This window comes from Dama dama, chromosome 27, assembly GCF_033118175.1.
Source record: "Dama dama isolate Ldn47 chromosome 27, ASM3311817v1, whole genome shotgun sequence".
NCBI lineage: Eukaryota > Metazoa > Chordata > Mammalia > Artiodactyla > Cervidae > Dama > Dama dama.
Window position 1 is genome coordinate 53,733,201 of NC_083707.1, and position 23,964 is coordinate 53,757,164.

The 23,964-nt window shown below is 35.8% G+C and overlaps 2 protein-coding genes across 3 annotated transcripts; both read left to right on the plus strand.

Annotated features, from left to right (window-relative positions):
• The first annotated feature begins 2 nt into the window (after nucleotides 1-2).
• On the plus strand, nucleotides 3-23,925 carry C27H18orf54 (chromosome 27 C18orf54 homolog). 2 transcript variants are annotated; one of them, XM_061130786.1, is made up of 9 exons: nucleotides 3-211; nucleotides 823-919; nucleotides 2,913-3,235; nucleotides 4,510-5,292; nucleotides 5,627-5,777; nucleotides 8,273-8,375; nucleotides 14,408-14,539; nucleotides 16,730-16,800; nucleotides 21,991-23,925. In XM_061130786.1, exons 3-9 carry the CDS (start codon nucleotides 2,959-2,961, stop codon nucleotides 22,061-22,063), a joined length of 1,590 nt encoding a protein of 529 aa, XP_060986769.1. In that variant the 5' UTR covers nucleotides 3-211; nucleotides 823-919; nucleotides 2,913-2,958; the 3' UTR covers nucleotides 22,064-23,925. The 2 variants fall into 2 exon arrangements, with proteins under 2 accessions (XP_060986769.1, XP_060986770.1); XM_061130787.1 differs by lacking the exon at nucleotides 21,991-23,925 and adding an exon at nucleotides 17,009-21,984.
• Nucleotides 14,743-16,426, plus strand: LOC133047526 (dnaJ homolog subfamily C member 7-like). Its single transcript, XM_061130789.1, has one exon. It carries the CDS (start codon nucleotides 14,794-14,796, stop codon nucleotides 16,246-16,248), a length of 1,455 nt encoding a protein of 484 aa, XP_060986772.1. The 5' UTR covers nucleotides 14,743-14,793; the 3' UTR covers nucleotides 16,249-16,426.
• Nucleotides 23,926-23,964: the final 39 nt, after the last annotated feature.

Consider the following 23,964-nt stretch of genomic DNA (forward strand, 5'->3'; position numbering starts at 1 on the left):
AGTCAGCGCCATGTTGGGTCAGTTTGAAAGCGAGCGCGGGCGTAGCGCTGGGCCCTGACGGCGGAGGGAGATGCGAGCGACCTGAGACGGGGGCGGGGCGGCGACCGGGTCGGGATGCTTTGTCGCGTCTCCCATCCTGTGACAGCCCGAGGCTTTCAGTGGCGAATTGTGGACGTGTGCGCTTTTCTCGTTTTTTTTTGGGCCTTCGTCGGTGAGTTCGGCCCGAACGGCGGGTGTATTTTCGAGGGGCGTCTCATTCCTTGACAGCCTGAGGGGAGGGGAGGGCTAAGGGAAAGATGACGGGGTGGGAGAGGAAAGGCGTTTCCTGAGGCAAGGCTCGGACTGAGAGGTCGGGTGTAAAGTGGAAAACTTAACGAGGAGAGGCTCGGAATGGGACGGAAGGGCCTGGCTTGGCCTTCGGGCGCTTCCGGAGGCTGAAGCGGGCGGGGAGGGAGGCTGTTGGGCTTCGGGGGCCGCTGCCTCGCAAAGACTCAGCCCACCCACTCCTGTTGTCTGATAACGGTTTAGAGAAACCTGTGTCTGTGACCGCGGCGTTGGGTGGACGGGCGGGGGATGCTGGAATCCCTGAGGGAGGTGGGTCCTAGTTCTTTCAGGGCGCAAGCTTTGAATCCGAAGATGCCCGTCAGCAGGGGCGCCAGCGATCTTCGCTTTCCAGGGTCATTAGGTCTTGTTTTTGCGGCAACCACAAACACGTTCATTTTCCTAATATAAATCACAGAGCCGTTGAGTCGTTTGTTTATTTCCTGTGAGCTATTACCATATTGGTTGTTTAACGCTGTACGTTCTGCATTTGAATCAAAGGTAGTTGAAACCAGTGGCCACTCCTTTCAACATTCTATTCGTCGGAATGATGGATTTCCTTTTGGAGCGGCATGCTGAAATGTTTACGGAAGAAATGGTAAGAGCGAATTTGTTTCCAAATAATTCTGTGGCGGACGTGAGGAGAAGTGAGTGGATAAAGAGTGTGGTTGTGTTGGTCATTGATGGCAGAATGATGGGTGCCCAGGAGTTGACTTAAACTTTGGTTTGTGTACTTTTGGAAACTGCACAGGAATGATTCAGTCGTGGGTTTCTTTTTGCTTCCTGTGAATTAAAATAAATGTTATTACCCACTCACTGAGAACCGCAATCCAACAGCTTTCCCTTTTAGGGTTTTGTTTTTGTCTTTAAGATTTTGTAAAATACAAAATCGGTAACCTGTGCTGTGTTGGGATAAGGGCGGAAACGTTTGGTCAGTTTTGTCATGCAAGCAATATTTACTTGAGAAGATTTAAAATCATTAGATGGGTGAAGAAAAGGCAACGCTGACTTGGTCTAGCCAGTCTTTAGAAGGTGTACCAGTAGTATCAGAGCAGTCAGAGAAATAATTATCTTACGTTTGTATGAGGCTTCGGTTGACTACTGTCAACTCTGACCTTTTTCTCTTCTTAAACTGAAGACTTTCTCAGTGTTCTAAAATCAAATTTGACAGTTATGAAGATTACATTAAAAATTGTTACAAGTTAAACATTCCTAAAATTATAACCCCCGATTGAGGGTGGGAGGAGAAGGGGACGACAGAGGATGAGATGGTTGGATGGCATCACTGACTCAATGGACACGGGTTTGAATAAACTCCGGGAGTTGGGTATGGACATGGATGGACAGGGAAGCCTGGCCTGCTGCAATCCATGGGGTCGCAAAGAGTCGGACACGACAGAGTGACCGAACTGAACTGAAACATGTTATAATATCATAGCATATGATAAGTCCTAGACATTAAGCTTTTATTTTTACCTCAGAAAATCCATTGATTTAATTCTAAAAGAATGTCATATTATTTACTCAAGTAGTGCCTGTTCATTCTGTTACTTCTTAGGTTTTCAAATATACTGTTGTTGCTCTTTTAATGTAGACCGAAATTCTCTCAATTTTAATAATGGAAAAAAAGATGAGTTCATTGAGGCAATTTTTCCATACTGTTAAGTCTCCTTCGAGAGGTGGGCTGAATCTGTTTTACATGAGAATTGAAAATAGGGTAGTAACAAAAAACGAATGTCAGAAAAGGATTGTTAAAACTGCATTATTTTAGGAAAAGAACATTTTGCCAGCTTACTTCACAGTAATACTTTCTTTATCGATGAATATTGTAAATTATTTTGTTTGCTCACGTCTTGGGGGAAAAGGTTGCCTAAAGTTACATATTGGCATTTAAAATGTTGAAAGTGGATAATTAGTATCCATTTTTCCTTCTTGTTTCAAATATGTCATTTGATGCCTTTTAAAAATTTATCAAGCACCTACTGTGTGTAGTGTATGGTGGTGGGCTTATGAGTTGAACAATATTTTGTATAGGGGAATGTTATGTATTGTGATGTCATAGAGTGTATCAGCGTAAGAAAAGACTACATCACTAGTTTACAGGACTTTGAAAAAGTGAGTATTCTTCCCTTGACACTTCCTATATAGTCTTAGATGATTTTTTAAAAAATATATTTGTTTTTAGTTGGAGGATAATTACAATATTGTGTTGGTTTCTGCCATATATCAACATGAATCAGCCATAGATATGTCCCCTCCTTCTTAAATCCCTTCCCACCTTCCATCCCATCCCATCCCTCTAGGTTATCACAGAGCAGCAGATCTGAGCTCCTTGCATCATTCATCAGATGATTTTTGTATATATAATTCCAAGCATATATTAGGTGCTCAATACATGTTTTCTAAATAGATGATGAAAGAATTTACATTAATTAAAATGGAAAATATATAATGTGTGTTGCCTAAAAATAATTTACAGATAATGGGTTTTATTTTTTAAAGTTGTAAAGTTTATACAAATTTAGTAATTTCTCTGTGTGAACTATTACTCGTTTTAATTGGAACTTTAACCTTTTCTTTTTGTATTATAGTTGTTTTTAGGAGAAATGAATAGAAAGAACCAATTTTGAGGAAGCCATGGCAAAATCAAATACAAAACACAGGGTTTGTTCTCGGCAATCTTCAGTATCTTCTCTGTTAAGCTGCAGCTTGAGTGGCAGTAATTCCTCTAACTCTGGCTCTTTTCGGTATAAGGATAAACTGTACAGTTCTGCGTCTCAGGCTCTACAGGCCTATATTGATGATTTTGATCTAAGCCAAATGTGTCTTGGTGCAAGCACTGGAAAGATTAACATTGATAAATGTTCTACCAATATGCCGGAATTCTCCAGCTACATTTGTAAACCAAACAATGGTATGCTTTTATCCTTTGTTTTCTTTTTACCTATTGATTTAAAGCATTTTGAGAGATGTATAGTAGTCTTAGAAAACTAAATGCTTTATTTTGTTTTGAAGTAAAAATGACTTGGAATGTTGAGTTCTGTATATATTTCTTAAATGATTCTGTGATTTTTTGGTTCTCTGGAGTTTTGGGGTAGATCCTCTTTTGACTTTGGAGTAGAAGCTTATAAAATGCAACTAGTAATAGCAGATGGCTGATTCTAAACCCTTAAGCCATTCTGTTACAGTGTAATGGAAAGAGCATTGACTTGGTGGTTCTAGCTTTCATTACCTAGCTTAATGACTTTAAGCAAATCTCAGCCTTTCAGAATTTATTTATTTTTATTTTTAGCTTTTCAGAATTTATACTTGATCAGTTCAGTTGAGAGGATAGGGCTGTATTAATCTTCCTTGTCTGTATTCTGTGGGTCAGTAACATTCACAGGATGTTAAGGATTTTTCCTTGGTCAGATGTCCATTAGGGCTTCCCTGGTGGCTCAGTCAGTAGATTATACCTGCAATGCGGGAGACCTGGGTTCGATCCCTTGGTTGGGAAGATCCCCTGGAAGAGGACATGGCAACCCACTCCACTGTTCTTGCCTAGAGAATCCCCATGGACAGAGGAGCCTGGCAGGCTACCGTCCGTGGGGTTGCAAAGAGTCGGACACGACTGAGTGACTAAGCACAGCACAGCACGGTATCGAGGTCCATGAAGACAAGTTTGGACAATGTATCTGTTGATAACCCAGTTAACACTTGACTCACCTCTAGGGTGAAAAAAGTTTACATCAACTGTTAGAAGACTGGGCAGTATATTCCAGAAGAGGAGAATTAGAACAGCTGTTCTGTGTCTATTTCAGGGTTAGCAAGCAGGAAAGCAAATTGTTTTTTCACCTAGTTTAACGACTTGTTTTTTTCCTGTGTTGCAGTTGAGTGACCGGTATTCATGTGAGTGTATTAGTGCATTGGGTGTGTCTAGATGAAGAAACTGTAAATTAAAGAATATGAGAATATCTAGGAGGCTGGAGAGAAAAAAGTGTAGTGAGTAGTTAAATTAAAGACATGTGAAGGAAAAAAAACCATATCCTGTTACATCAGCCTATACCTTTCATGCTTTTAATCAAAGCTTAAGTAAAGATTAAGGGAAAACAGCAGACATGATTCTTAATTCTCATTTACTGTTGAATATTATGAAGTATTTTTATATGTGATACAAGAAGATAAACAGAATTCTGCTTTGTTTTTCAGCTTTTGAAAATCCTGATGACAAAAGACATTTATCCTTATCCTATAGTGGACAGACTCTTAATGACATAGACTCCATTAGTCTAACAACTGATGATCTATTAAAGCTTCCAGCAGATGGATCATTTTCTTTCACTTATTTTGGATCAGGTCACGGAAGTAGCAAGAAAAACAGGAAACACATTGGAAGACTGAGTTCATCTGACAGAGAAAAGATTCAGAATTTTCAAGAACCAGCTGCTCTCCAGGGCAAGGATAACTTAGATACCCCAGTTGTGTACACAAATATGAAAGGAAGGCAGTGTGGTAGGCTGAAAAACCCCAAATTCATGAATAAGGCTAATAAAAGTGTTTCTGTACCTTCTTTATCTTTTTCCAAAAAATTACCTTTTAGGGACAGTTCAGAACACAATCTTGAAAAGAATTACCCAAGATGGCTCACTAGCCAGAAGTCTGACCTTAATATTTCAGGGATAACCAGTATACCGGACTTCAAGTACCCAGTTTGGCTCTACAATCAAGACTTGTTACCTGATACAGATAGTCAAAGAATATATCAAATGTTTAAAGAAGATCAATGTTCTCCTCGGCATAGTTACCAGGCACAAAGAACTTCTCGGCTAATGAATAAATTAGATTGTTTTGAATATTCCTTTGAACCTTCAAACATTTCACATTCCTTGAGTGAGGATAAAGGATTACTGAATGAATATAAATGTGGTCCTGAACCTACCCAGTGTCTGTGTGAGAACCCGCTTCTTCCAGGATCCAAAAAGCCATTCAGTGGTAATTGTTCTTTTTTTGTGTGTTTTTACTGTTTTTAAGAATCAAAGTGCTGTAAATTTGACCTAGCATCTAGGATCTGTTATATTCTTGATACAATGCTCAAGTGATATTTTTGTTTTGAATTCTTAATCACCTTTATGTAGAGTATTCTGTGACTAGAAAAATGTCTTTATTTTTTCCTTTGTGTCACAATAAATGTCACATTTTAACATAGCTTGCTATTGTGGATATGTTTATATTTCAAATAATGTAAATTCTTGTTGCCTTTATAAGATTTTACTATGCTTTGCATTTATTTCTTTTCTTAAAGAGTTAATGTAATCTTTTAAATTAGGTGACAAAATTGAATTGCTTATCCTGAAGGCCAAGAGAAATCTAGAGCATTGTACTGAAGAGTTACCAAAGTCTATGAAAAAGGATGACAGTCCTTGTTCATTAGATAAACTTGAAGCGGAAAGATCATGGGAAAATATTCCTGTTACTTTGTAAGTTAAAATAGAGAAATTATTCCGTTTTCTAAATGAAGAATGCCATGTGCACATCTGATTTAATCTTTAAGTAACTTAATGATAATTAACAATGGTAGTATCATGGTATTTTTACAGAGCATAACTTTCAGTGTTTGCTTTAGATCGCATTTCATTAGTTACCACAAGATGGTGGTAACTTTAGGTACCTTATATAACTTTTGTCTTTGTTACATGATCCTTTCGTTGCACTAGAAAATATTGATATATGTTTAATAGGAGGAATTAGAACCAAAAGCAATTATTTTGCAAATGGAGAAAGCTATTAAAATTTTACTACTTTGTTTTTTTACTTTTAAGTTTTTTCTCCCTCTATATTTTCTCTATATTTTAGAATACTCCTTTCTCTTCATTTACATTTTAGTATTTTTCAATCGTTATTTTCCATAAATGATGGTATCATTTTTGTATGGTAAATGTTTGAAGTTCCTAAGAGTGTTTTCATTTGTGTGCTAAACCTTTCTGTGATATAGTTGCTCAGAATAAAAAGTGTTTACCCATGAATGTGAGTGTAGAGGAAGTGTCTCGGAAAGCTTCTTTTCTTAGTGATATTAATTCCATGTTAGAAATGCATTCTTTGTAATCCTATATCCTGTCCTAGGCTCTGATAATTTAATATCTTCAGTTGTCTAAACCTTCATTCTGTTTAGAGTTTATTTCCCGACTCCTTCTTTGATTACTTCTCATTTGAGCGTCTTATTTTCTTAAATGTGGACATTGACTGTAATTGCAGTTTGGAATCTTGATTCTGTCATTTCCTTGCTGAGATTTTGTACAGGTTGCTTCTACTTTGGAGTTGTCAGGATTCAGTTGATTAGAAAATAAATATAAGGTACTTAGGACAGTTTCTGATCTATGACACTCCCTTGTAAATTGTAATAGTGGTGGTGATCATCCAGAATATTTTTTGTTTGTTCAGCTTCATTTCTCAATGGTTGGTTCATTAATGTGTTAAAAAACAAACAAACTAGGATTAATAATTAGCTCTCTTAATTCTTAAAGTTTTCTTATTTTTCATATTTACTAATTTCTTATTTTCTTATCAGTTGGTTGTATCTGTATTTGTAAAATCCTATATATAGGGTGAGCAGATATCAGAGGTGCTTAAATTGTGTAAAGTTTTTTAATATACTAAATGTATTTTGTAATTAGATACTATGATTTCTGACTTGTATAATTATCGTTTATGGTTTGCCCTAGTACCATGATATTATGATGGATATGTTTTACATAAAATTATTGATGGTGTGATAAGGAATAGATCTGACTTAAGTGTGATATTGACAAATTATTAATCTGTCATCAAAAACAAAATTGACTAGGTAATAGTGTACTAAAAGATAGAATAACCACAGCCAGAAAATTGTTTTTTTGGTTTAACTTTCTGTAATAGAAAATGTCAGACAAATCCAAAAGTAGAGGAATAGCATGATGATTTCATATATATCCAGCACTCATCTTTTATAATCAGATAAATGCTTTTTTGATGATAGTTGGATGTACAAACTCTTTGTTAAAGAATGGGAGGAAAAGCTACTTGGGAACAAGAAAAAGTTCATAGTAAATTACAAATCAGATGAGTGAATAATGAAGAACTCTAATTACCGAGAAAAAAATTTGCATTATGATGTTTAAGTGTTTTAAGAGTCTTAGATATGTGAGTACTTGAATAAGAAACACATATTGATATATAAAAGAGATAGAATGAGTTTATTCTCTGCAGCTAATGGATTTTTGTTTTGAGAAAATTTTTACTTTTGCTGGGGATGCACTTTTCTTCCTCTTGAACATTAAGAAAAAAACTTTCATTTATTGAACTTCTTTTAAGTGTCCCAGGTATGGAGAGTTAAATTTATGTAGTACATGAGATAAGAAGGACTGTGAATGTAGAAACTGAAGTGAAGGTAAAGTTTTGTGAAGTCATACCGTGAGTGAGATTGGGATTTGAACTCAGGAATTTTAATTTCAGAATTAATCCTTCTCTCACTTTAGTCTGTCCTTAGTGCCAGTTCTGGAGGAGAATCTGTCCTGTTGCTTTGATGTAGAAGCAGCATGTAGTTCCATCTTAATAGAAACTTATAAATTTGTGGGGGCTTTGTGTATTAATGTTGAGTGACCAAAAATGTTTAATTGGAAAAATGTACTGCTTGTTTCAAACAAATGAGCTTTTGGAGGATAAGTATATTTGAAGGCTCATTTATTTAATTAAAGACTAATGTCTTCAGTTTCTTTTATATTTTTCCGTAAAGCTTTACAGGAGAAGCAAGGAGATAGGGAGCGATGAAGGAAGAAGTTTAGGGAGAAGATGAAGGAAGTATCAAGCAACATCCATAGGAATCCTATCTATAATGGTTACTTCATGGTGACCATTTTAAATGATAACCGTCAGTTATATACTGTCTAATTTTTATCAATTGGGAACTTATATGCCGTCTTGTATCCTTAAATCCTAGCAAATCTCCTGTTCCTGTTAACACTAATGATAGTCCTCAACAAATTCCAAAGACAAAGTATGCTAATGAATTCCTTGAAGATTTTTTAAATGATGATAATCAGGTGGGTGACATTAAATCTTTTTATCTTATTAAAGGAATATTTATGACTAATTTATAGATATTAATTTCTAAGTTATTTGGATATTATAAAACAAAAAATGGCTCAAATCCTCTCTTCCCCAGCACATATCCGTAAGACCATCACTCCTAGAATGACTGATAATTTTGGTATTCTGAAGTAGAGGGACCTGGGATTGAACTCTCTGGGGAGCCTAAATTGTCATTACAGTGGTTTCTTTTTTTTTCCCCCTGGAAAACATGTAAAACAGCACCTTACAGAGTAGGTTATATTTTCTCATAGGGCAGTTGCTTATTGAGAGTTGTGTTTCTAAGAGACAATTATACATCTGTTTAATTTAAAATGGGAAATTTATTACTCAGCTTTATAAAATCAGCACATGTACATCTTGCAAGTAATCCTGAAATAAAGTGTAAATGTTTATATATGTACATAAGGAATGATTATATGATTTAGAATTTTAATTCATGGCTGTTAAATATTGAATACACTTTTGAGATACTGACATCTGGAAGATTTGAGAGATTGAACATTCCAGACAAAAATTAGCTAAAAATTTTAATATATATCTTTTCTTTAAGTGAAATTTACTAGAGAAAGTAGAGGTTGTCAGAATATGTCTGACCTTAGTGCTCTAAGAAGATGCTATAGCAAATGCTGCGTAAGTGAAACTTAATTATCAAATATTTATTTGCCAGATAAATTTGAGTACCAAACACTTTTCTAGGAATTGTATTCCTAATAGTGAATAAGAGAAGAATCCTTGCCTCTTGGATTTTTTATTCCAAGTTGGACAGAGGAGCTATATCAAAATGAAATAGGTAATGGTGATTGAATAACAACAACAAACAATAATATATAAGTGCTGTGCTCAGTCATGTCTGACTCTTTGCAACCCCATGAACTACAGTCCACCCGTCTCCTCTGTTCATAGGATTTCTCAGGCAAGAATACTGGAGTGGGTTGCCATTTCCTACTCCAGGGGATCTTTCCAACCCAGGGATTGAACCTGTGTCTCCTGCATTGGCAGATGGATTCTTTACACCGTTGTGCCACCTGGGAAGCCCATGTATAAAGGAGAGTCTTACAGATATTGTGAAGAAAAACTGATTGAGATAGAGAAACGAGGGCAGAGAAATTTTAGCTGGAGTGGGCAGGAATGGCCTCTTGTGAGGTGATGTTTGCACCAAAACCTAAAATGAGGGAATAAGCCATATGTGTACTCAGAGGGAGATAACTTTTCATTTAGAGGGAATAGTAAGTGCAGAAACCCTAAGGCAGAAAAATGTTCAAGGAAAATCAGAGTCCAGTCAGTGTAGCTCAGTCAGAATGAGCAAGGAAGAATGTTTAAGAGATAAGATGGTAACCAGGAGTCAGATCGTGTAGGTAAGTAAGCAGTGGAATGAAGATTTTACATTTTAAGTGAGATGAAAAGTGCCTGAAGTACTTCGGAGGAATGAAATGATCAGATCTACATTTTAAAATATAAAGTGGCAGTGGTATGGAACATAGACTTGAGAGGAGCTGGGGAAGGACAAGGAACCCAGTTAGGAGGTTTTAGCCGTCTTCCAGAATAGGGATTGTAAAGACTTGGGTTAGGTGGGAGCATTAGAAGTGGTCAGAAATAGTTAGACTTGTAATGTGTTCTTAAGGTGACTGGGTAGGATGGAGACAGAAGATTCAAAGGGTGAGTCCAAGATGTTTGAGCCAAGCAACTAAAGCAGTGAGTGATACAGTTTACTTAGTTGAAGTGAGCCCTGGGAGAGAAACAGATCTGCGTAAATTTTGTAAAGTTAGAGATGGGTGACCATTAAATACTAACCAGCCAATCCCTTTTCTTTTGCCTTACACAGACACCACCTCACTACCACTGTGTTTCTTAATTTTTAAATAGTTCTGTTTATTGAAGGTTGCAAAAATAATACAGATAATTCCTGTCACCCTTCTCTCAGCTTCCCTAATGTTAACATCTCACTGACCATAGTGTAATTTTCACATTGGCATAATACTGTTACTTAAACCACAGACGTTATTCTGATTTCACCAGTTTTCCTGCCAATGTCCTGTTGCAAGATCTAGCATTGCATTTAGTTGTCATATCTCCTCAATCTGCTTCAGTCTTCACAATTCCTCAGTTTTGTCTGTCATGATCTTGACACTTTAGAAGATGTCAGTTGGTTTTTTCCTGTAGATTGTTCCTCAGTGGGGTTTATCTGAAGTTTACTCTTGATTAAAATGGAGTTATGAATTTTTGGCAAGAATGCAACAGATATCATGCTGTGCCCTTCTCAGTGCATCATATCAGAGGGGTCATGTTGTCGTTGATAATGTTGATAATGTATCTTAGTTCGGGCTGCTGTAGTAAATATGCCATAGACCAGGTGGCTTAAACAACAGACATTTATTTCTCACGTTTCTGGAGGCTAAGAAGTTCAGATGAAGGTGTCTGGTGAGATCCTGCTTCCTAGTTTTCAGGTGGCCATCTGCTTGTTTCCTCATGTGGCAGAGAGCAGAGAGGGAGCAAACTTTCTGTGTCTTTTCCTGTAAGGGCACTAATCCCGCTCGTGAGAATTCCACCTTCATGACCTAGTTACTTCATAGAAGCCCCTCCTCCAAGTGCTGTCATGTTGGGATTAATTCACATTGCACATTTGAATTGTAGGGGGCACACACATTCAGTCCAGAGCAGTATACTGATAATGATAATATGTAATTATCATAGAAATTTATTTTTATATTTATTTATAGATAATTTATATTTATTATAGATAAACCTATAATAATATGTTAGTACTGGTAATATTAGTCTTGAACATGTGCCTACTGGCTTTCTCTTTAGTAAAATTACGGTTTCCTCTTGTTAATTAATAAATGTCTTAGGGGAGATGCTATGAAACTGTGCAAGTATTAATAGTCTCAAAGTTCCATCCACTGTTTTTAGCATCATTGGTGGATCTTGTTTTTTCGTCTGAATTATTAGTTGAAGTTCTTGTGTAATGAGCTCTTCCTCCCTCCCCATTTATAAAACTGTTTTTATTGGGACTCAGATTTTTTTTAAAACTTTATTTTATATTGGGGTATATCTGATTAACAATATTGTGAAAGTTTCAGGTGAACAGCAAAGGGACTCAGCCATATATATACACGTATCCATTCTCCCCCAAATTTCCCTCCCATCCAGGCTGTTACATAACATGGAGCAGAGTTCCATGTGCTATACAGTAGGTCCTTGTTGGTTATCTGTTTTAAATATAGCAGTATGTACATATCCATCCAAACTCCCTAACTGTCCCTTCCCCCCAACCCCCCTAGCAACCATAAGTTCGTTCTCTAAATCTGGGGACTTACAGATATTTAATTCTAGGTTTGAAAGAAAAGTGAAAGTGAAGTTGCTCAGTCATGTCCGATTCTTTGTGACCCCATGGACTGTAATCTGCCAGGCTCCTCCGCCCATGGGATTTTCCCAGCAAGAATACTGGAGTGGGTTGCCATTTCCTTCTCCAAGGGATCTTCTCCAGGGGATCTTCCCGACCCAGGGATGGAACCTGGATCTCCCACATGGCAGGCAGACTCTTTATTGTCTGAGCTACCAGGGAAACCTGGTATTACTTTCTAGGTTTACAATATAATATTATTAATTCGTTGCTTAAATTGTTCCAGTTTAGGCCGTAAGAGTAGCTTCAGGTTGGCTCCTGTGTCCTTTTGACATGTCCCTATCATTTTTTGAGGACTACTCTGAGGAGCCATGGTTTCTTTTTATTTGAAAACTGTTTAGAAACTAAGATCTAAGCATGAGGTGTGCTGATTGCTCCTGGGTTGTTCTTTATGCTAGACTTTCTCAGCAGGCAGACTTAGAAAACATGTTTGCTAACCCACATATACACGTATACATATTTCTATGTCTATTTACATATGTATTAATATATTTTATGTGTAGGTATAAAATCATGAGTTCATACTGACACCAATTCCAGTTCAATACCACAGTATTAGTTTCAGCCCTTTCTGTTCTTTATTTGTAACTTCTTTCTCCTCTGGTAAGAATCTCTGCTCTTACTATATATAATAGATTTACTTGTTTTTTCAGTCTTAGCATATGCATAGTTTCAGAATTGCTGTAAGAAATAAATTTACTAGCTAAGTTATATTGTTTGTGTGCGATTCTTTTTGTCTTTGGGGCTTCCCTGGTAGCTCAGACAGTAAAGCATCTCCTGCACAACTGAGCAACTAACGCATACACACTTTTTGTCTTTAGCTGCACAGTATCCAGTCAACGTATTCTTTTCCAAACGTACCTTGGTTAATTATTTTCTGCTCAGCTCCTTTCAGTGTGGTCATGTCGTTGGTTTGTAATACTCTTAGGTCATTTTTTTATTGTGTAAATTGAGTTATTCCCACATTTTATGTGGTTTAAATGGTTGTTTTTTGAATATATGAAACACTACTATAGTTCTAAGAGTCAAAGCTATACCAAAAGATGTATACCAAAAGATGTACTCAGAGGCATTCATTACCAGGATTTAATGCCAAGTCTCAGAACAAATTCTATCAAATGTACTGAATAGCATTTATTAAACATTCATTCATGAATGACACATAACAGTTCATATAATCTGTTTTTTTTAGTTTTCTCGTTTTTGATACTCTGGCCACAATTTTGCCTGAAAAACTCACTCAAGGCAGACACCAAATTTCAGAGGCAGGCTTTTGTAACTTTTATGGTTAGCATTAGCAACTAGAATTTCTTCTAAACCAGTGACTGGATGCAGATCATTTAGAGATAATGCCTCAAGTGCTGTCTCCGAGGTTGTTAGGAGTATAAGCCAAACTGAATCCTTATGCTGTTTCTTTTTCTTCTTTTTTAAAATTTTGGTAAAGTATTCATAATATTTTGACCATTTTTAAGGATATAGTATATAGTTCTGTGCAGTAAGTATCTTTACATTGTTGTGTACCCATCACCTCTATCTATTGCTAGGACTTTTTTATCTTTACCCACTGAAACTCTGTACTCATTAAACACTTAACTACCCACGCCTGTTTACCCCCATACCTGTTTACTACCCTCAGCTGGCACTGTTCTACTTGCTCTTGATAAAGTTGATTATTCTGGAAACCATGTATGTTTTAGTCTGCTGAGGCTGCCATAACAAAATGCCATAGGCTAGGTGGCTTAAACAACAAATATTCAGTTCTCACAGTTTTGGAGGCAGGATTATCTAAGATCAAGATGCTAACTTATTATTTTACTGGTGAAGGCCCTTTCCCTAACTTGCAGACAAACCACCTTCCCACTGTGTCCTCACATGGCCTTTCCTTGGTCTCCTAATTCAATGGTTGTCAGGGTCCCATCTTTATGACCTCACTTAACTTAATTACCTCCTTATAGCCCTATCTCTCAATACAGCCACATTCATAGTTAGATTTCGTCATGAATTCCGGGGGTGGTGGCGGGGGTGGAGGACACAGATTGAATCCATAGCATAGTATAAGATGAATTGTACTATATTTTTCTTTTTGTTATTGACTTATTTCATTTAGTGTAATGTTGTCAAGGTTCATCCATGTTGTATTAGAATTTCCTTCCTTTCTTAGAATGAAGAGTACACCATTGTGTATTTGAACTGCTAGTTCTTGTTCAGTTGATAGCTTCATTTACACACTTGAAAGGAGCATGTTGGCTTACCTGCTTTCTAAGGACCTTTCACTTGTAAGAATCTATGATTTTAAATGTGGTAAATGAATGTGTTGCAAATGTAAACATGCACCATTCATTGTAAAAGAACAAGGACTAGAAAGTATATGCCAATATTTTAATAATGATTGTCTTTAAGTGACTCCATCTGGGGACTGGGTAAGAGGAGGTTGAGTTACAGTTTTGATTTGGTGAAACACTTTATTGACATGTATTATTTGGATTTTGCATTAATTTTATATTGTGGGGAAATAATGCAGAATATAACTTTTCCCCTTATGAATTTGAGTGGTTCATTATTCATGTGTTTTAACTTTAGAGCTGTACCCTTTCTGGAGGGAAACATCATGGACCTGTTGAAGCCCTGAAGCAAATGTTATTTAATCTTCAGGCAGTGCAAGAAAGTTTCAATCAGAATAAAACTGCAGAGCCAAAAGGAGAAATTAAACAAGTAAGCATAAACTTAATTTATGAATTGAAATCTATGAATGCAAATTGAGATCTGTGAAGGATACGATTTCCTCCTAGATCTTTTTGTAGTTTTTCCCTCTAGTTTTATGTTAATAAGCATGGTATATAGTGAACAAACATTTAGAGGCATACTTTAGGACTGTTGCAAAATAAAGTTATATTTTTAGAATTAAAAGTATATATATATAGGTCCCGGCGGTAAGATGGCGGGCTGCCGCGGAGTGCGATGTGGTAATGGCGGCGACCGAGCCAGAGCTGCTAGACGATGAGGAGGCAAAGAGAGAAGCAGAGTCTTTCAAGGAACAAGGAAATGCCTACTATGCCAAGAAAGATTACAATGAAGCTTATAACTATTATACAAAAGCCATAGATATGTGTCCTAAAAATGCTAGCTATTATGGGAATCGAGCCGCCACCTTGATGATGCTTGGAAAGTTCCGGGAAGCTCTCGTGGATGCACAGCAGTCAGTGAGGTTGGATGACAGTTTCGTCCGGGGACATCTACGAGAAGGCAAATGCCACCTATCTCTAGGGAATGCCATGGCGGCATGTCGTAGTTTCCAGAGAGCCCTAGAACTGGATCATAAAAATGCTCAGGCCCAGCAGGAGTTCAAGAATGCGAATGCAGTCATAGAATATGAGAAAATAGCAGAAACGGATTTTGAGAAGCAGGATTTTTGGAAGGTGGTTTTTTGCATGGACCGTGCCCTGGAATACGCCCCTGCCTGCCATCGCTTCAAAATCCTCAAAGCAGAATGTCTAGCAATGCTGGGTCCTTACCCAGAAGCTCAGTCTGTGGCCAGTGACATTTTACGAATGGATTCCACCAATGCCGATGCTCTGTATGTACGAGGTCTTTGCCTTTATTATGAAGATTGTATTGAGAAGGCGGTTCAGTTTTTTGTACAGGCTCTCAGGATGGCTCCTGACCATGAGAAGGCCTGCGTTGCTTGCAGAAATGCCAAAGCACTTAAAGCAAAGAAAGAAGATGGGAATAAAGCATTTAAAGAAGGAAATTACAAGCTAGCATATGAACTGTACACAGAAGCCCTGGGGATAGACCCCAACAATATAAAAACAAATGCTAAACTCTACTGTAATCGGGGTACGGTTAATTCCAAGCTTAGGAAACTAGATGATGCAACAGAAGACTGCACAAATGCAGTGAAGCTCGATGACACGTATATAAAAGCCTACTTGAGAAGAGCTCAGTGTTACTTGGACACAGAACAGTATGAAGAAGCAGTACGGGACTATGAAAAAGTATATCAGACGGAGAAAACAAAAGAACACAAACAGCTCCTTAAAAATGCACAGTTAGAACTGAAGAAGAGTAAGAGGAAAGATTACTACAAGATTCTTGGTGTAGACAAGAATGCCTCTGAGGACGAGATCAAGAAAGCCTACCGGAAGCGGGCCTTGATGCACCATCCAGATCGGCACAGTGGAGCCAGTGCCGAAGTTCAGAAGGAGGAGGAGAAAAAGTTCAAGGAAGTCGGAGAAGCTTTTACCATTCTCTCTGATCCCAAGAAAAAGACTCGCTATGACAGTGGACAAGACCTTGATGAAGAGGGCATGAATATGGGTGATTTTGATGCAAACAATATCTTCAAGGCATTCTTTGGTGGTCCTGGGGGCTTCAGCTTTGAAGCTTCTGGTCCAGGGAATTTCTTTTTTCAGTTTGGCTAATGAAAGGACACCACCCGGAATCCAGAAAATGCAGACTTGCTCAGTTTAACCTCGAATGTGGACACAATTCACCTCCTCCCTTCATCACGTCTCCACGTCCTTAGAGCAGTTTCGTTTTCTCAGTTGGATACCCTGTGTCTGTGTGAGTTGGGTGAAGGAAAGGGAGCCAGCGCTGAAGACTGCGGGGAGGGGAGGGAGGCGGGGGGGCGGACAGAGCAGCTTGTGAATTTTTGTTTTACTGTTTAACTTTATTAAAAAAGAAAAAAAAATTAAGAGAATAAAATGTTTTGACCCTTTCTGGCAAAAAAAAAAAAGTATATATATATAAGCTTTACTGAAACTTATTTACTAGATTTATTTCCTTGGGAATACAGACAATATTTCTTAATGTGTTCTTATTAATCACATATTAAATAACATTTAAGTTTGTAATTATATAACATTTTCACTATTTCATTATATTTGGTGTTTTCAATAATAGATCTCAGAAGATGATCTCTCTAAATTACAGTTGAAGGAAAGTATGGCTCCTATTACTAGGTCACTTCAAAAGTAAGTGTTCTCTGTTAATTTCTGAGTATGTTATGAATACAAATCTGTTTTAGTCATTGCTTTGATTGAAATCAGGTTACAGGATGGACTTAAGTAGCTCTAAGAAGGAAGAAATGTACTAGGTATATTTAAGCTTCCTGGAGCATGTTGTTTAACCCTCAGACTTTTCTCTTAAACGTTTGCTATTTTCTATTTAAAATATTCTTAGGGCTTAATGAGATAACTGTGGACACCTAAAATATAATAGCTGTGAATGGCCTGGAGAAATTTTCCTTTTCCCTTCCGAGTAATATCAACAATTTGAGAGAGCAATGGTGTGAATATTCTGGAAGGACAACTTGTGCTTGAGATGTGTTGTCCTGTGTTCTCTCTAGAAGAGGTAAATAACTGTATCATTGTTTGATGTATCTCCACAGAAATCTAAAGTGAATATAATGCCCTGGATGTAAAGATAGGTCCAAATGCCCTAAGGTGTTAATCTACTTATTTTCTTAGTTCCATTATCTTAAAAGCTGGAAAGAATGCAGTTCTTTCCTATAGTCATGATATTGATGGAAGAGAAGGTTATATTTTAGGGATTTGGTTGTGTGAATATGAAGTGCCCTCAAAAGATGGAATACGCAGTTTAGTTAATGCTAAGATTAAAATTTTTTACTTTGTAACATTATTTTGCTTGGCTGTAAGTGGGCTAGACAAATACTGACTACCGTTTGTCTTTTCAGAATTGCTTAGGATTCTCTTATGTAAGGAAGCAGTGGAAAAGTGAAACCCTAGACTTGTAAATTTATAATTGTCATGAGAAAGATATGTATCTCATTTTTGTTTTCATACTTTAAAAAGTATGTATGAATTTCTGCCACTATTCTAGGTAGAAATAATGCCTCTTTCTTTGTTGCTTGCCATAGTCTTGGCTATAATGTTTCATATCTAATAGGGTTCAGTGAGTAGTGATACTAATAACTAATCTTTACTGAACATTTACCAAGTATCAGTATTCTTAGTGCTTTGTATGTAATTCATGTGATTTTTACAACCCCGTGAGGTAAGTACTATTATTTGCTCCATAATACAGATCAAGTAATAAAGTAACTTGCTCAAGGCTGCCTGGCTAGTAAAACAGCACTGGAATTCAAACCAGACAGATTCTACAGTCTCTGTTCCTAATACTACTCTCATTAATGATAGTGGTGCATTATCCTTTTAGTCTCTGTGCAGTACCTCAATTGATTATCTTGCATAAAGACCTCGTTCTGCTTTAAAATTTAAAGTAGATGACCTTAAGCTTTCCACAGTTCTTAAAAACATTGATATTGAACTTGTGTCACAAGACTTGTGTATTTCCTGAGTTCAAAGTACATAGCCCAGAAGATGTTTTTCTTGGTGGAAATGAACTCTGAACCATACGTAGTTAACCACAAAAATTGATACTGATTGTACAGTTGCTTTTACCATTTTCTATAATTTTTTTTAATAGTAGTAACTTTTTTCTAGCTTAGACCATCAGTAATCTTGCCTACAGAATGCCAGTTTTAGAGAGTAAGAGTCCAGTTTTGTTAGATGGGTCTTAGCTGTTGATTCTTTTGGATTAGCTGACGCAACCTTAATTTGGCTTTTATTTTACATTTTGAAAGTATTATCAGTAAGGCATTTGTAGTATTATGAAGTAAGTTTAGATTTATGAAGAAAGCATGTCATTTCCCCTCTCCCCCTTATTTTCAGTCTTTAGATAGACTGTTTTAAGGACAACTTAAAATTAATTCAATCTCAGAATTTCTCTTACAAGACTGCAAAGTATCCGTTTAGGATTATGGTCATCTTTTCATACTTTAAAGGAACCCAACTTTTGCAGAAGTTATAGGTTGTATTTTAGGAGCTTTAGTTACTTTTCTAGGGTGTTTCTCCCCAATCCTCAAATAACTGGCTTTTCTCACAGTTTGGATTGCTAACCAGTTCATTAAAATATCTTTCATTAGCTTTAGGAAACTGCAGGATCTTGGTATGGGTTCTGTTTACTCCCCTGGACACTCAGTTTTCTTAAGTTCTCCTATTAGAAATAACAGAAAAAGTTTCATTGGACCTGAAGTATAAATGGCTGATAGAGCTTAAGATGTTAATTTTTCCAGAAAGATTTTGCTTTTAGTAGGAATCAAAGTTATATTTGTTTTGTATCCCTATAATACTTAGTTTTGTCTTATGTATTTACATATTAAAGTTATCGTCTTTAAGCAAATGAAAGAATTGGTTTTTGAGCCAGTACCTTTTCTAGGATCTTTTATTATGTCATATAAGCTTAGGATGGTTGTAAAAAATGAGCAATTGCATATTGTTCACATACTATAAAGGTGAGCAATGGTGGATGATTGCAGAATTATCAGTCCTCCAAAAATAATTTGGTTTTGGCCTCAGGACATGTAATTTTATATATTAATTGGAGATTAATGTGTAAGAATTCTCAATAATAAAGGTCATGCTGTGAAGACCATGCTTAATGATAGCTGGAAAATTGTCTTGTTTCTCAGATCTCCTTTCCTGCTCAGTTTTCTGGTGTTCATTCTATACTAGGGATAGACAGAATTAGCTCTCAGACTTGCAAAACATGACCCTAAAGCAAAGATTTTTCTTTATTCTAATGTGCCCGTATGTTACTTAGATCTAGAAAATAGTAGGCAGTTTGTCCAGGAAAGCCTTTTGTTCAGTTCTTCCTGAATACTAGGCTGAATATTGGTCAGTAAACATAGTCTTTAAGAGAACAGCCAATATAGTAGTATTAATAGAAACGTAAATGCAAGATATCAATAAGTAAATTAAAATATAGCTGAATTGTCATCATATAATCAGTATTACTGAGTTTCTGGGGATTGATTTGTATGTATTTGAATGGTTATTGGTAGATGCATTGTCAAAATAAGAAATGAGTTTTTAAATTTCAGTTTTTAAGGTGAATGATTACCCAGTGTTGTAATATAATCCTTAAGTTGATCTTTTCCCCATTAACGTGCTTTTTCACTTTTTGACAGAAGAAAATTAAGAAAAATTTCCTTCTGCAGTTTTATCCTTCCCTTCTCCCTTACTTTCCTTTGAAATACCAGTCACTTTTGATAGTCTCTTTTCTAAGCTTTATTCTCAAAAGAGTTAGATGAAAGAAACTGCCAACTGATTGTGTAACTGAGGTAGAGCCACTAAAGTTTTCATATTTCTACTTAGCTTTTTTATTCCTTTCCTTTATTACCCACCCCCCCTCTCTACCCGACATTGTGTTTTAAAGGCGTAAAATATACTATATGGGATTAGAAAGGAAACCAGTTACAGTGAATTAATTATGAAAATATTTAAATACATTTCTGATTAGTAATAATATATGCTTCTCTTTATTGCATTTAAAAATAAGACAATACATTTAAAATACAGGTAAGTTAAAACTCATTTTGTAAAAACATGTATTATTGTGAAAGCCTTTTGCATAACTTGAATAAAAGCATTAACCATTTGTGTGGTCTTTTACTTAACCTTTCACATGTTGATCAGCAAACAGAGAATATTGGAAGACATTGATGTCTGGGTCACCACTGAGACTTCACTGTTTGGTGGCTGAACAACTAGACTTAAAATTTTCTAATAGTTACCTAGTTATGTCATATGAACTTCTAGACTGAGACAGAAAGAATGAGAGTAACTATGTTACAGCAGTGGATTTAATAACTTGTAATTTTGTAACTATTATATAAACTTGTAATTTTGGAATAGTCATGAGTATAGAACATACCTGCAATGGCTTATGTGATATGAAAATATCTCTGACTTCTGTGGCATGTGAGATCACTTTTGTCTGTTGCTTACATTCATAGTGGAAGGAAATGCTAATTTAGAGATAGCATTTAGTGAAAATAAAGATAATTTTTTTTCCCCATCCCATTGTATAGATCCTTCAAATCTAAAGAATCTGTGGTCCTCCAATTTGTAAACAATGAGATCGAATTCTAGCCTCTTGTCTTTCTGTATCTTGAATCACAGCCTGAAAAGAAAAAGGAAGATAAGCCCCAAGTATTATATTTACAGATTGTATTCTTCCTCATAAATGTGTGTCTAGGAAGAAGAAAATTCTTTAAGTAGAGATTATTATAGGATGTAGAAATAATAAAGTCTAGTTTTACCTCTAATTGCTTAGTAACCCTGGATGAGTTATTATCATTTAGTTAATGAAGATGACAGTCTCAAAAATTAACAGAAGCTGTTGAATGGGTGTCAGAATTCAGATTCTTACTACATTTGAGTGTCTAAGAAAGAGAGTACAGGGAAATAGATACGATGTAATATAGTAATTAATACTACTAGTTTCCTCCATCTTCTTACTCTTGGTAAAGTGGAGGATGTATTTTATTTATTATACATCATTGTAACTTCTCACTAATTTCTCACCTTAGAGATTACTGCACGTCATAAATGTTATATTATTTCTGTTTTTCTTAGTCTCTTGTTTACCAGAGACATATTTTTGGATGGTTGATTAACATTTTCTGAGTGATCCTCAAGGATCTGAAAGGTAGGGGAGAGGGAAAGCTGGAAGAATACTTTCAGAGGAAGACTGGAAAGTTAAGGGTCCCTGTCTTCTTGGTTTGTATGAGGAATGATTGGGAAGGACCAGGTTGCTGGTATAATACTACATTATTCAATGTAATTGTCATTTGTTTTCCCCATGCTCAATAAAAATGAGTTTTCCTCAAATGTAACTGATTCTTTAGTGCTATTTTTAAAATTTTAGCTGCTTTGAATGTATATGCTAAAAATGAATTATGTCCTTTATTTCTTAAATGATATACTTAGTATATCAGAAGGTATCATCTCTCTATGAAAACCACATGGAAAAGATGTTCTAAGTGTGATACAAATGATACCTGTTATTGTTTTTTATTAGGCTACTTGGTACACTTAAAAAAGAAAATCTTTAAATGTCAAACATAAGTTTTTATCTGTTTATAGAATTTTAGATGAATTATTTTAGCCCTGAGTTATTCAGATTGCAAGGTTTCATAAAGAAAAATTTTCTTAGTTTTGATGCTAAACATATTCCATAAGTTTATCTTATACTGATTTTGAAGTTCATTAACAATGTAATGACCATTTCTTACTGTCTGCATTACCTATTCAGTCCTTGATGTTGGTTGATAATGTGTTTTATACTTTTTAATGAAGGGCTTTGCACCATTTATCTCGCCTGAGAGACCTGGTTGATGATACCAGTGGGAAACAGTCACCGAAAATATGAAGAGGAAAATAAAAGTTTAACCAATAAATAGTCACCACAGAACAAAATGTATTTTTTTCATATCGCTTAAACTGACAAAGTTAACTATAAGCCATACGTTATTCTGTGATTGGTTCAAGTATTACATATTTTTTAAAAACCAGACTTGAATACGTCCATATATTTTTTTGTGGCCTCTCTTCATTTTGTGCCAAAATACCAGAGGTGAATTGGGAGGACCCATAGTCCTAGTCTGACTTTGGTCTTCAGGCTATCATATGTCTAATAGTCAAAGATGGATGTTTTCTGTTCTTGAAGGTAACATGGACTTTAACCTTCTTCAGCATCCTCATGATTTTATCATCTGGTTCTGGATCATTTAGAAGCTTTTCCTGGTTTCTATCCAAAATCTCTTAATTAAATAGGCTCATAAAGTTAGCATCCAACATAAGGAGCTTAAGGAATATCAAAATTGTTGATGTATCTTATCCACATGGAAGTATGTTACTTTCAGGTCTCATAAAGCAAACATTTAAGAATATGTTGTATTTGCAAATAACATTGATGGAGTGCTAAAAGGAATGTTTTATATTGTGAATTCCAGGAAAACCTCATTTAATTAATGCTTTGGTTTTATGTGAGATAATTTGACAGTACTTGACAGTTTTTAAAACACTTTGCGGGGGATATTTAAGAATTTAATATTTTGATATTTCTTAGATTTAAATTTTGAGGTTAGCTCAAACTAACTAAAAACTGTATTTGACCAATTGCTTTATGAAATTTGGTAACTGAAATGAATATCGAAAATCAGTTAACTATATTAAAGCTATTTTGTAAATGCTGAACTTTTATTTAAAGCAATCTATAGTCTTGAAGATTTGTCACTAGGTAGAACTAAACAAAGCTCTCTAATTTTGCAACTTCTGCCAAGTGAGCTTCTGACGAGCAGGAGGTATGTTTACTAACAAAGAAGAAATAAGTCAAGATGTGGTGAAGTGTATTAAAAAAGCCTGATGAAATAAAAGAGTATGTTTGTATGTATACAAATTAACACTACTCAAATTTTGGAGCATTTTTTGCTAGTACCTTTACTGTCAAGAATTTCTAAGCACATTGGGTCAAAGAATTCCTGCCCCCCCCCCCACCTCAATTTAAAACACCATATAAGACCTTTGTTACAGAAATTACATGTCAAAGACTGTAGAGTGAATCCTGTCTTTTTCCCCTTGCCGAGTGAATCAGAGTCACTTGCTAGTAAGTTTGTTTTGTTTACTCTGGATGTGTTTTTGCCACCGACATACATTCAATTTTCTGATTACGGTCTTCTGCTTCACAGCAACTAGTTTGCATACAATGAAACAAGACATTAACTTTGATGATTGTAATGTGGTTGGCCATTAAGTGTGAATGGATTGATTTTAAGTTGGATGAATTGAGCTTTTTTTAAGTGGATGAATTAATGGATCTGAGTTGAGCATGTTTCAGTGAAATCTAGGATTTGATGAATTCTAAAGACACAGCAGATACAAGATAATTATGTATTACATGTTGATCAGACATATATTTAATGTACATAGACGGAATCTGCAAAGGGACTATGCTTAATGACTCTGTAACACTGATTTGGTTAGTGCTTCATTTGCAAAAACATATCTCCTAATACTAAATAAGATAAACTTGTTCTGGAATTTTAACTAATATTTTAAGAAACTTGATGATACTTATCCCAAAGTTTTTTGTATTAAATAAGGAAGTTTTAAGTTTTTTAGCAAAAAGAAACTTTTAATGATTAATTGTAACCTTTAAAAAAATATCAATGATTCAGTAAGAAAAATGTAAATGATAAATGTTCAATAAATTATTTAAGGAATTTAATTGAATATTTTAGCATTTTTTTTGAGATTTCCAAAGGAAAAAAG

Excerpts from the sequence above, each read along its gene's own strand:
- C27H18orf54 (XM_061130786.1), top strand. The coding sequence starts at position 2,959 with ATGGCAAAATCAAATACAAAACACAGGGTTTGTTCTCGGCAATCTTCA. Across the intron at positions 5,778-8,272 it reads GAAAATATTCCTGTTACTTT|CAAATCTCCTGTTCCTGTTA; the intron begins GTAAGTTAAAAT and ends CTTAAATCCTAG. Across the intron at positions 14,540-16,729 it reads CAAAAGGAGAAATTAAACAA|ATCTCAGAAGATGATCTCTC; the intron begins GTAAGCATAAAC and ends TTTCAATAATAG.
- LOC133047526 (XM_061130789.1), top strand. The coding sequence starts at position 14,794 with ATGGCGGCGACCGAGCCAGAGCTGCTAGACGATGAGGAGGCAAAGAGA.